Here is a 13031-nt window from a genome sequence, read left to right on the forward strand (position 1 = left end):
TGTCAGTTGAGAGGTTAAAAAAAAATCATATGAAAAGGAATCCCATTCTATTGAACTGTGCCAGTCTACCGAAATTTTTCTTACAGCTCCATTAATTTACTGTAATCTTCAATTTCCAAATACAAAAATACAACAATTCTTATTGAAATCTATACGCTGGTAGTTTTAGTACACAAAAAAACCAAATTATTTACAAAATTATACAGTTTAAGAAAAACTTTATACAAAAAATATATAAATCCTTTGTTCCCTCTATCATTTTTAAACTGTCAGGACTCAAAACATTCACAATAATGGATCTTTCAAAATATATACTGACTGAGCCACAGACATTAAGAAAATGTCATTAGAGGTGATGGGAGAGGAGCAAGATTGCTTATTCTAGGTACCCCATTCTAGTTTTTCATTCTTTCATAAGGTCATTTTAGCCTTACTATTAGTAGAAATACAATAATAACCCGGAAAGAAGTCTTCATTAGGAAGGGAAATTTATAAAAACTTAAAAGGGATCCTGGTTTCATATGTCACTGCAGAAAAATGGGATGTGAAGGAGAAATGGATGATACAAATATGGGATTTAATTTCTTATGGCTAAGTGAATCTAGAATCTATTGGTTTTAAGTTCCTTATTTAACTGTTTTTTGCTCTGAGGAATAGTCTTTGCCACAGGAAAAAATAATCCCTCATAAGAGTGAACACCAAGAACCTTCTAAAGTCAACAAGAAGTTTCAAATGTTCACATCACATAAATGAATGAGAACCATACAGAAATGCAGGTGTGCAAATTCATAAGTGACATATTCCATGTATATTAATCACGGTTAGTTTCTCCAGGGGTTGGTACAGTGTAGTGTCGCTCCTCTACTGTTCCATCTAACATTCAGAACACAAGGACATTAAATTTACATATATTTTACTTAACAGATAGAATCTACTCTATATAAGTGTACAGTAAAAATGCACACAGTGAAAAAACTGCCTATTAAATGATGCATGTATGTTCATGGTCAATGAAAGCCACAAAATTATGAAAAATGCATCATTTTCTATTCAAAGCCAAGTTACTACCTTCCACTTATATAATTTGTTATTGTCAACCCCACCCACCACCCCCAACTTCTCCATCATGGTTTAAATTCAGGAAAAGGTTAAAGTTTTATACCTAAAACTAAACTGCAACTTTAAATAGCATTTCAACAAACTGGTGTTGAAAACTTTTATACCATGCCCATGAAAACATTCCTTTACTGTTCCAAGTGCTGGTTTAGTTCAAAGCCTTTTTATTAAGGAGGGATCAGTCTTTCATGAGCCAGACGATGAACTTCTCTCAATACTGTGCACATTTGGCCTATTCAATTCAGGTGTAAGAGAGGCAGGAGAGGGAAGGGGAGAGGGGAGGGTAGGGAGACAAAAAAGCAATGGGCACAATTGTCTCAGATTTGGAGAATTTTTGAAAGAGCAGGGATTGAACCAATACTGACAAAGTAATAAAAGCAAAGTGAACTGAGTCCAAACCTGAAAGAGTTCAGGTAAGACTGAAAAATGACAGAATGGAAACATCAATGGAGCTAGCAATGTCACATAACATTTTAGAGAACATACAGGATTTGATGTAATTTACATTGAAATAGTATTGTGGAAGATTATATTATATGTATCGTACAATTTATGGTCATATAAAAACTCTGAAAAAAATTCAGACTGAAAACAAGCCAGGCTCCTCCATATTAAAAAATTAAAACAAATTGTATTTTTCTTTCAAAATGAATCTTAAAACAAGGTTTAGTCAAAAATATCTCCCATAGTGTGACGACCCCATCCATAATATCTGAGAGTTACGAGATTCCAGGCTACTTTGACATTTAATGAAATTTTATCAGCAGATTATATTACAAAATAAAATTTCTAAACACCCTGTCATCTACATCATAATCCAACACCATCAAAAATAGGTGGTGTGGAACATAAGGCTCTAGAGAACACCCATACGACTCTTGTGGATCTTCAGAATTGTGTAAAAGTCACTAGGCCTTTGGCTGCTTTAATATCACATACAGTTATGAGATGTGTTTAAATAGCAAACTTGCTGTCTTTAAACCTATGTTGAAAAGAAAAAAAAAATAAAAATTTTTGGCTCAATGACGTCTTTAAATAATTTTTAAAAAGTTGTTCTTCTAAACAAAATTCCTAAAACTATACAGCTCCCATCAGATTTCATCTTCGCCAAGAACGAGATTCATATTCATCTTCATCTTCATCATCATCATCATGCAAAAACAAATCTGAAGCTTCAGTCTCCTAGAGAAAGAGAAGGTACAATCACTGTAAAGGTACAAAAGAATGCTAATTAAATGAGGCATATGAAAGTCATTGTATTTTTAAAAGTCAATATGTTTAAAGTTAGGATATAGATTAGCTGCCTCAGCTAAGAAAAGTAAAGTTAGTAATCAGAAATTTCTAAATTCTGCTCAAATTTCCTTTCAGTCAGTCAAGAATTTATTAAGCTTAACTACATGCCAGGCATTGTTCTAAGCAATGAAGACCGAAAGAAAGGCAAAAACAATCCCTGTATCAAAGAACTAACACTAATGAGGAAGACAACATGTAAAGAAGGGAATCTGGGAGGAAGAAGTGCCACTAGCTGAGGAGACTAGGAAAGGCCTCCTGCAGAAGGTGAGATTTGAGCTGAGTCTTGAAGAAAGTCAAGGAAACTAAAAGGTAAGGGTAGGAGGGAAAGCATTCCAGGCCTGGGACTGCCAAGAGGAGCAAGGTGGAGTATTACATGTGAAGAATAATAAGTAAGCCAGTACAGTGAAGCTGGAATGTAGAATGTATGGTGAGAGTAACACATTAGAAAAGGTAAGAAAGGACCAAATGATTAGGAGTTTCAAATGTCAAAGCTTAGATGTAAAAGGGTACCATTAGAGTTACTGAAAGAGGTGGCAGTTTGAATTATGCTTTGGAAAATTACTTTGACCACTGAGTGGAGGATGGAATGGAGAGATACTCAAGATAGAAGTATTAACTGGAAAGCTATTAAGAGGAGCAGGGCAGGGCAAGAGAAAGAGACAGATGAATTAACAGACAGACAAACACACAGAGAGACAGACACACATAGAGAAAAACAGAGAGCTGTTAGAATAGTCCAAGCAAGAAGTGATGAGTGTCTAAACTAGGGTAGTTGCTGTGTGAGAACAGAAAAGTGGACACATGGAAAAGATTATGTGAAGGTTAGAAACAAGATTTATTTGTCACCAGACTAAATGTGGAGTGGCACTGATTTTAGCTGGAGATCTTCTATTTATGTCAGGCACCTCTACAAACAAAGGCTTACTTTTTTCTTTACATGTTAAAGTAATTTATATGACATATAATTCAGCTTAAGCCAGTACTTTATAACAGGAGAATACAGCAGTAGGAACACAGTTAATTATCAATATTTTAGAAACTATTTTGTTTGTGGATTATTTTAGCTACTGGTTTCTCTTTCTTTTTATCTCTCATATCCAAATATGTAGCAATTATGTTGCTTCCCATCATTTCCACTAGTGGGCTGAGGAGAAAAGGGAAATTAAAAGCCATAAATTTTATTACTTAAAAGCAAAGGAGGAAATTCAAATAACTGGCTAAAATGGGTTTTTAAGATTATGTCGAAGTTTAATTTATCCATAGAATATGATCTCATTTACTGTGAGGAAAAGCTGACTTTAACCATCTCAGCAACCCAGAGGAAAAAAACAATGTGAACTAAAAGAAGTTCTTAAAAATTCCCAAAATGACTTCGAAGTTACATATATGCACATGTGCTCAACTGAAAACTGTTACTATTCTTCAACAAGATTTTAAACTTTCAAGCTTTAAATTTTAAGATTTAAAAAAATGTCAGACTTTTAAGCTTATGCCTATATATACACATAAATATATAGATAACCCTGTTATTTCTCTTCTTAACTACAATCCTCTATCACCAACTGCCTGATAAACATTTCCACCTGGATGTTCTATTGGATTCTTAAATTCAATACATTTAACATGAAACTAATTTTCTCAAACTCATCCCTTTAACTGCTTTACTCATCATTATGATTTAGGCATTTTTTAACCTTTACTGTGCTTACTCCCCACTGCAACACTTCCCCCCCACCCTCTCAATATATCAATTATTTCTATTCTCTTCAGTGAAGCAGTCACCATTCTTGTTTGGGATATTATCACTTCTCACTTGAACTATTGCAGTATTTTTATTGGGGTCTTTTCCTCAAGTCTCTCCCTTCTCCAATCCAACTTCCAAATAACTGTCAAAATACTGTTTTGAAGTCTGATCATTCTACAACCTTGCTCAAAAAGTTCGAGACTCTCCATTGTTTCTTTTTTTTTTTAACCCTAATATCTTTTATATATAGCCTTCTATATTAATTTTATTTGTTACAGGGCTAGGCAATGGGGGTTAAGTGACTTGCCCAGGGTCACACAGCTAGGAAGTGTCCAAGGCCAGATTCGAACCTAGGACCTCCCGTCTCTAGGCCTGGCTCTCAATCCACTGAGCAATCCAGCTCCATTGTTTCTAGTTTAAAAAGCAGTCATGTTTGGTACTTACAACTGGGTTGCAACTGATTTTTTGAGGCTGATTTCACATCATGTTCCCTTTACACAATCAAGTGTCCCAGTCAAACTGGGCAACCTATTATTGTTTTCTGCACCCGCTGCCCATCAAGAATCAGCTCAAGAACTACCAGCAACCAAGCCTTTCTGGTGCCTCCAGCTTTACCCATCACTCTGCAGATTACCTTTTAATTTGTATTCATCCCCAAGATGTACTCCCCTTTCCACATTTTGGAATTCTCAATTTCCTTCCTGGCTTCACTGAGAAGCTTCTTCCTAGTGAAGACTTTCTTGTCCCACTCTATCTTGTATCTCAGCCGCTAATGCCTCCCCTCAAATGGTCTTATACCCACTTTGTATATTCCTTTTTAGTTTTATATAACCCTTACCATCTGTCTTAAAAATCAATACTGTATAATGTTTCCAAGGCAGAAGAGTGGTAAGAGATAGGCAGGGTTATACAGTTAGGAAGTATTTGAGACCAGATTTGAAGCCAGGATCTCTCATCTCCAGGCCTAGCTCTTTATCAACTGAACCACTTAGTTGTTCCATATATGTTCCTTTATAAAGATACGTTCACCCTCTCAGCAAAAGTATAAGCTCTCTGAGGACAAGAACATTTTCCCTTTTGCCTGTGTATTCGAAGCACCCGGCATATCACCTGTCTAGCACATGGGGTTGCATCTTTGACTTCCCTGGTATAGGGAAACTCCTAATTAGAAACACCCTTTGACAACTAAAAATGGCCTGTTATCTTCAACTAAAGGTCTTAAGGAGTTTTTGTAGCCCTAAGAAGTTAAGTGACCTGCCAGAGTTCAAACCAGGATGTGTCAAAGGAAGGACCAGAAGTCATATTTTCTTGATTGTAAGGTCAACTCTCTATCTACTAGACATGTCAAACACAAACCAACATATTTGAGTGAGCCTCAAATCAGTTTTAAAATGTACCTGTGAAATATTTAGCAAAAATAAAAATACAACACAACATGAATAATGCAAATAAATAAGATACAACAGAACATGAATATTGGGGTTACCTAAGTCAATTTGTGCTGCAGGTATCCTTGTGTACAGTTTAGTGGCCCCAATTTCTGAGTTTGACACCACTTATCTGCTGTACAGTAGTGCCTCTTCACACTCAGCATACAGCAGGTGCCCAATAAATGCCCTTTAATTTATTCATGTTTTCCTCAAAAGAATTTAAAATCTTTGAGGGTCATTCAACCAAACAATCGATAAAAATGTTTAAGCACCTCCTATGTTCCAGAAACTGCCCTAAGTAACAGAATATATAAAAAAAAGGTAAGAGATAGCCCCTGTCCTCATGGAGTTCACAGCCTAATGGAGAAGACATCATGCAAGCAGCTATGTATAAACAAGCCATATGGAAAACAAATACCCAATGGAAGAAAGGAATAAGAATGAATTAGGACTAGGAAAGGCTTCTGGTAGAAGGCAAAATTTTAGCTGTGACTTGAAGGAAGCCAGGAGGCAGAGATGAGGAAGAAAAACATCACAGGTATGGGGCACAGCCAGGGAAAATGGAGAGAGTTGGGAGCTGAAGTGTCTTGTTTGAAGAACAGCAAAGGAGGACAGTGCCAATGGATCACACTGTATATTTATGTTCTTGTAGGGGGCGGAAGGGTGTTGTAAGAAGCCTAGAAAGGCTGGGGGCACCAGATTATGAAAGGCTTTGAACACCAGAGGGTTTTATATTTAATCCTAGTGAAAACAAGTCACTAGAGTTTACTGAGTGGTGTAGCAGTGAGTTGGGGGGGCCACTGTCAGATGGAAACTTTAGGAAGATCACTCTAACAGAGAAATGATGGCCTAGAGTGGGGAGAGACCACAGAAAAGCAGATTAACCAGCATGTTACTAGTGTGAAGTAATGAGAACCTATACCACTATAGTGGCAGTGTCAAAAGAGAAGGGCTACATGTAAATTTGAAGGGAAAGATAATGAAATCAGAAAATTTTGATATGTTGAGTTTAAGATGTTTACAGGACACTTGGTTTGAGAAATAAAATACAATGTACAGCCAGAGATGCAAATCTGGAAGTCAGCAGAGTTTAGGGCTGGATAAATACAGTTAACAATAATTCAGTCTATAGGAAGTGATGCGATCAGATAGGAGAGAAGAGGACCCAGAATGGAGGACATCTATGGTCATTATGCATGATCAGGATGAAGAACTAGCAAAGCAAACTAAGGAGTAGTCAGATAGATTGGAGAACTAGAGAGTACTGTCATGAAAATCTAGAATGGAAGAGAATGATTAACAGTGTCAAAAGTTATAGAGAGCTCAAAAAGGATGAGGACTGAGAAAAGGAAATTGGACTTGGCAATTAAAAGATCACTGGCAACTTTAGAGAGCAATCTTAGATGAATGATGAGATCAGAACTCAGACTGTAGCTAGTGGATAGAGTGCTAGGTCTAGAGTCAGGAAGACTCATCTTCCTGAATTCAAATCTGGCCACCAGACATTTAATAGCTATGTTAGCCTGGGCAAATCACTTAACCCTGTTTGCCTCAATTTCCACATCTATGGAATGATCTAGAGAAGGAAAAGTATCTTTGTCAAGAAGACCCCAAATGGGGTCACAAAGAGTCAGACACAATTGAAAAATGACCGAATAACAAAAAGATGTAAGAAGGAACTGAAAATAATATATTGCTGCCATCTACAATATCTAATCAAATGCCATCTATTTAAGATGATAGCCATTTCAAAGATGGCCTTCATTCTGATGTCCTGTAAACATTATAAACTAAACACAGTTCTTAAATTGAACTCATCATTCCCCCAAAATTCTCTCTTCTCATTTCCTTATTGTTACTGAGGGTACAACCTTCCTCTCAGTTTCCTAAGCCCACAACCTAGGTGCCAGCTCCTCATTTACTTTAGCTAAAGAAGAAAGAAGGGATCAGAGAGGATAGCTAGATCAAGAGTGGGTTTCTGGAGAATGGGAAAAGACATAAACATAACTGTAGTCAATAAAGAAGCAGTCAATAGTCATAGAGAGCTCAAAGAGAAGTGAGAACATTGATGATAGAGGGGGCAATCTGCTAAGGAAGATGGGATGAAAAATGACCACTTGTGCATGGAGAAGTGTTTCATATGAAACAGGTGGAGGAAGAAACTGTGGTAGAAGGAACCTGGGAGATATGAACTAAGGAGGAGAAACTCTTAGAAAATGGCCTTATTTTTTTCAGGGGAACATAAAGCAAGGTTCTCAGCTAAGAGGATGAGGATCCCTATGGAAGGCTTGAGGAGCCACTGTCATCAGAAAGTAAGTCAATTACAGGTATAAAACGACTGCTTTGCTGCAATGAGGGACTACCTGAGATTATGTACCATAAATTTGTTGAAAATCCCATCAACATGGTTTTGTGATTTTTTTTTTTATTTTTATTCAACAGCAAATAAGTAGGAGTAAAGGCAACATATGGTAGGAATGATCTAGAGCTGAGGTTTGGTAGGGCAAGATTGGCGACAGGATAAGGAGATAAGGGATTTAAGAGAAAAAGACAGTCTAGAGTAGAAGGAATTGAGGTGAAGGAGGGAGGAGCATGTAATCAGTTCAAAAGAGATGAAAAAGGAAAGAAATGAAAATAAAATGAAAAATATAGAACAGTCTGAGGTTATAAGGCAAAGGGAGAAGTAAAATGACAAAAGATTGTGATTAGATAAAGGAATTTCAGAGTTCATGAACATGAAGTGGAATATGTATAGGTAATCGTAAAATCAAGAGTATCACCTTTGAGTGTAGCTAAAGAAGAATAGAAGAACAGGTCATGGTAAATGAGCAAATTGAGGAAATGGGATGTAAAGGTGTTAAAAGGGAATTTCAGAGTAAGAGTTAGGGAAGAGAGAAAGACTGAATTCTCTGAGGAAAGAAGGGGAATAGATAAGAGGGCAATAGAGGAGAACTACCAAAATTTTAACTTGGTGAGTAGAAATGAATTGAGTGAACTTCAAAGAAGTAAAGATTACTAAGGTAAAAAGAAACATGGAAATGGCAACTGGGAACAAGGAGAATTTCATTTTCTTCATCTCAACCAGTGAGTGAGAGGAAATGAGTGAAAGTACAATCAGTGCTGGAAAGAGAGGCAGGGATGCTTTCATTTTTATCTTTGTATTTCCATATGCCTAGCACAGTTCCTGGCATATAATAGATACTTAATAAATGCTTGTTGAAGTGAATTGAATTTCATTCTTCTACGTATGATTGATTTACTTCCACTTCAAGAAGGGAAAAAAAATAAATTTAAAATTATTTACCTCTTCCTTGGCTTCTTCTTCCTCAGTTTCTGTGGATATAGATGGTACCTTGGGTTTGTGCCATGATATCTGCAGTCTGCGATCTTTGAATTTTGATCCTTGGTTTGCAGCCTACAATGTATTTTATTTAAATAAATTTTTTGTTAAGTATACTTTTACAATACACTAAATTAAAATAAATGTGAAAGGTAAGAGGCCAGAAATTAATATACAGGGCATCCCAAAAGTTTTAGTGCAGTTTCAAGCTATTAAAGCTTAAAGCCATGCTGTGTATCTTGTTTATTAAAAAATATCCTGAGGGGGCAGCTGGGTAGCTCAGTAGATTGAGAGCCAGGCCTAGAGACTGGAGGTCCTAGGTTCAAATCTGACCTCAGACTCTTCCCAGCTGTGTGACCCTGGGCAAGTCACTTGACCCCCATTGCCTACCCTTACTATACTCTTCTGCCTTAGAGCCAATATACAGTATTGACTCCCAAGATGGAAGGTAAGGGTTTAAAAAATAAATATCCTGTACAATCAAACCATTATAATGTTTAGAAAAACAAACCTCATAATTTAATGGCATTTGTGCAGTATTGAAAAGGATAATTAGCATTATAGTACAGATTTAAGGTTCACATAATTCTCTTTTGAAATAATTATAGCATCTGCAAAGTTTTTGAAGCTTAAATATCATAAATGTTATATCCATAATATATTCCGAGAACATATGTATCTTCCTATGTCTCTCCTGATTTCAACAATACCATCTACATTTTATCATTTTATTCCCAATTAGCAAAGCAATCTTCTGTTTTTCTAATTTTGTTTATTTCTGTAAACTGATTTCTAGCACTGGCATAAAAAGATTTTTTAAAAAAAAGACCCACAACAATTCTAAGATAGAAGGGCAAGGGCTAAACAAATGGGGTTAAGTGACTTGTCCAGGGTCACACCACTAGGAAGTATATGAAGCCAGATTTGAACACAGGTCCTCCAAACTCCAGGTCTGGTGATCTATGCCACCTAGTTTCCCCACATAAAAAGAATTGAAAGAACTTGGTTGAAAGGAATAAAGTCAGACCTCTAATCCACCACCTGTGTGAAGATTTCTGATTATATGATAATAGATTTAGGTTTAGAAAGGACCTTGCATGTCACCTATTCAAACTCCCTTAGTTTATAGGACCAGAGGTTAAAGAAACTGAGAAGTTACAAGGTCACACAAGTATTAAGCAGTAAAGCCAGGTTTTGCAGTCAGGTATTCTGACTTAAGATACAGCCATTTTTCTTTTGTACTGTTCCCTTTCTCTTCTTCTTTTTTTTTTTTTAAACCCTTAACTTCTGTGTATTGGCTCCTAGGTGGAAGAGTGGTAAGGGTAGGCAATGGGGGTCAAGTGACTTGCCCAGGGTCACACAGCTGGGAAGTGTTTAAGGACAGATTTGAACCTAGGACCTCTGGTCTCTAGGCCTGACTCTCAATCCACTGAGCTACCAAGCTGCCCCTTCCCTTTCTCTTCTAACTGACCTCTAGCTGTGAGTTTGGGTGCTATTTATATTCCATATATACAGTTTTTCTTTCAATTATATTTCACAATAATCTATTAATTATCAGCTGTTGGAAAGAAGAGATAACAGAGATGAAGAAATGGAAAGATGTTTAGGTCATAGAAAATATAAGTAAATAAATCAGGGAGAGAACTTAAAAGGTCTTTCAAGGTTCATTTCATTATTCTAATTCCCAAAATGTAGAGTGCTAATCCCCAATTCTTTGCTTCACTCAAACCTTCCTACCTGGAGCACCTAATCTGAAGCAGCACTTTACATTCACTAATGAGAAGTTATTTCACCTCTAAAGGTAAACTGTTGGCACTGTTAAACTACAGGAATTGAATGGACAACGCTTCAAATTATGGCACAATACTAGAACCTAACAGAGGGAAAGTGTTCTTTTTTCAATACAGGGTTCAATATGGGGTTTTACTGGACTTTAATTTGAATGTAGTGATTAATAAGGGATTAAGTCAGACCCTAAAAAAAAACAAAAACAAACAAAAAAACCATCCTTCCTTGGGATGAAGCTCTTTCAGTACAAACTAGTTTGTCTAAAAAATCTATTCATAGCTGACCTATGTCAAATGCATGCCCCTCTTGTAGTTCTAGGAAATCCCTTTAGTATTTCCTGAGATTTAGGAATGAGTGTTGGGACCCTCAGTGAATACTCATCCACTTACATGATGTGGTTGAATAATAACCTCACTATCATAAATAAAAATGCTTACTAAACCTGATGGTGGCCCAATTTCTTACAATATCCATTTTTTTTAAACCCTTGTACTTTTCGGTGTATTGTCTCATAGGTGGAAGAGTGGTAAGGGTGGGCAATGGGGGTCAAGTGAGTTGCCCAGGGTCACACAGCTGGGAAGTGGCTGAGGCCGGGTTTGAACCTAGGACCTCCCGTCTCTAGGACTGACTCTTAATCCAATGAGCTACCCAGCTGCCCCCAACAATATCCATTTTTAAAAAAATTATGGTAAAGTAATACTTAACAACAACAAAAAAAACACCCCAGAAATACAAACCTATCAAAACAGTACATTTATTTGATTAAAGGAATTAGATATATTTAAACATAAAACACACACATACTCTTAACTTTAGCATTTTAAAGTAAGAAAGCAGTTAAGTAATATGATCTAACCCTCTCCCTTTTCAGACTAAAAATATTCAGATCCAAAAATGAAGTGATCTGATCTAGGTCACATGGCTGTGGTCATGGCAATAATGAAGAATAATAGTTTAGGCTTAGATGGAACTTTTAGAGTTACAAATGAAATTTTCTAATGGACTTTTATCTGAATGTGCAGACTAAACTCATCTAGTTAAGACTGATGGTAGCATTTATGAACACAACAAATACCTATCCCTAACTAAAACAAAAGTCTTCATCTAGAATGGGTTATACATGAACAACATATTTAAGAAATACAGGGGCAGCTGTGTGGCTCAGTGGATTGAGAGCCAGAACTAGAGATGGAAAGTCCCAAGTTCAAATCTGGCCTCAGGCATTTCCTAGCTATATGGCAAGTCACTTAAATCCCATTGCCTAGCCCTTACCACTCCTCTGATTTAGAACCAATACACAGTATTGATTCCAAGACAGAAGGCAAGACGGAGGGAGGAACACATAACACATTCCTAAACTACACATGCAAAATGTTGAATTAGATAATAATAAAGGAGGTATTTCTTTCAATGTTAAATTACAAGAGCTCTTTGGATAAACATGAGGTATCATTTCCTTAATGGATAAAACCCTCAAAGCCTGCTTTTTAAGTAGGCTAGAATATGAGAATGAGTCAAATTCTGTTTGGAGAAGTTGTAAGGAAAGGATAACTGCTATATGAGAAGTCTGTAGTAATTACAGCAGCAGTATTCAATTGCCTTGTATGAAGCTCTATAAAGTCCAAAATGGGGGATGGGAAGGAATTACAAGTTATTAATGGGATGATGATGTAACATATAAAGGGTCTTTTCTTCCTCCTAGAAACTTAATTGAGGCTTTTTCTGACTTCAAGACTTGCTTATTTTGAAATCAAAATATCACAAGGTGGGTGGCAAATACAAGTTTTTCTATTTTGAGCAAATTTTCAAAAATCAAAAGTATAAAGTTACTGGTTACATGTTAACTTATAAGATATCAATACATTAGGAGCAGCTAGGTGGCACAGTAGATCAGGTGCCAGGCCTAGAGTTGGGAGGACCTGGGTTCAAATCTGACCTCAGATACTTCCTAGCTGTATGACTTTGGATAAGTCTTAATCCCAACTGCCTAGCCCTTGCCCTTCTATCTCAGAGTTGTTTCTGGAACAGAAAGGATTAACAACAACCAAAAAAAGATATTAATATATTCCCAATAGAAAAACCAGTTCAGAGAAAGACTAGCTATTTCTGTTGCAATGTTTTAGACATGGCCAACTATTGTATCATGCTAATAACTCTATTACAAAATAACCAATCTATGCCACATCTCCTAGACAAGATTCCATGCACTACTTACATTTTCAGCTTCTGACCTAGACTTATATGTTAAAACAACACTTAAAGGCGATTCTTCTTCTTGAAGATCTTCAATATCTCCAAATTTCTGTAAAATGAAAAATGG

At 36.5% G+C, this 13031-nt stretch overlaps 1 protein-coding gene across 1 annotated transcript in view; it reads right to left on the reverse strand.

The window, feature by feature from the left end:
* Positions 1-1812: 1812 nt before the first annotated feature.
* The window catches only part of RBM27 (RNA binding motif protein 27), a 74854-nt gene continuing 63635 nt past the window's right edge, over positions 1813-13031 (reverse strand). The window contains exons 22-24 of the mRNA XM_044659867.1: positions 12927-13013; positions 8888-8998; positions 1813-2298 (exon numbers count right to left, since the gene is read on the reverse strand). Coding sequence (XP_044515802.1) covers positions 2215-2298; positions 8888-8998; positions 12927-13013 — 282 coding nt within the window. The 3' untranslated portion in view covers positions 1813-2214. The remainder of the gene's footprint in view (positions 2299-8887; positions 8999-12926; positions 13014-13031) is intronic.

This window comes from Gracilinanus agilis, chromosome 2, assembly GCF_016433145.1.
Source record: "Gracilinanus agilis isolate LMUSP501 chromosome 2, AgileGrace, whole genome shotgun sequence".
NCBI lineage: Eukaryota > Metazoa > Chordata > Mammalia > Didelphimorphia > Didelphidae > Gracilinanus > Gracilinanus agilis.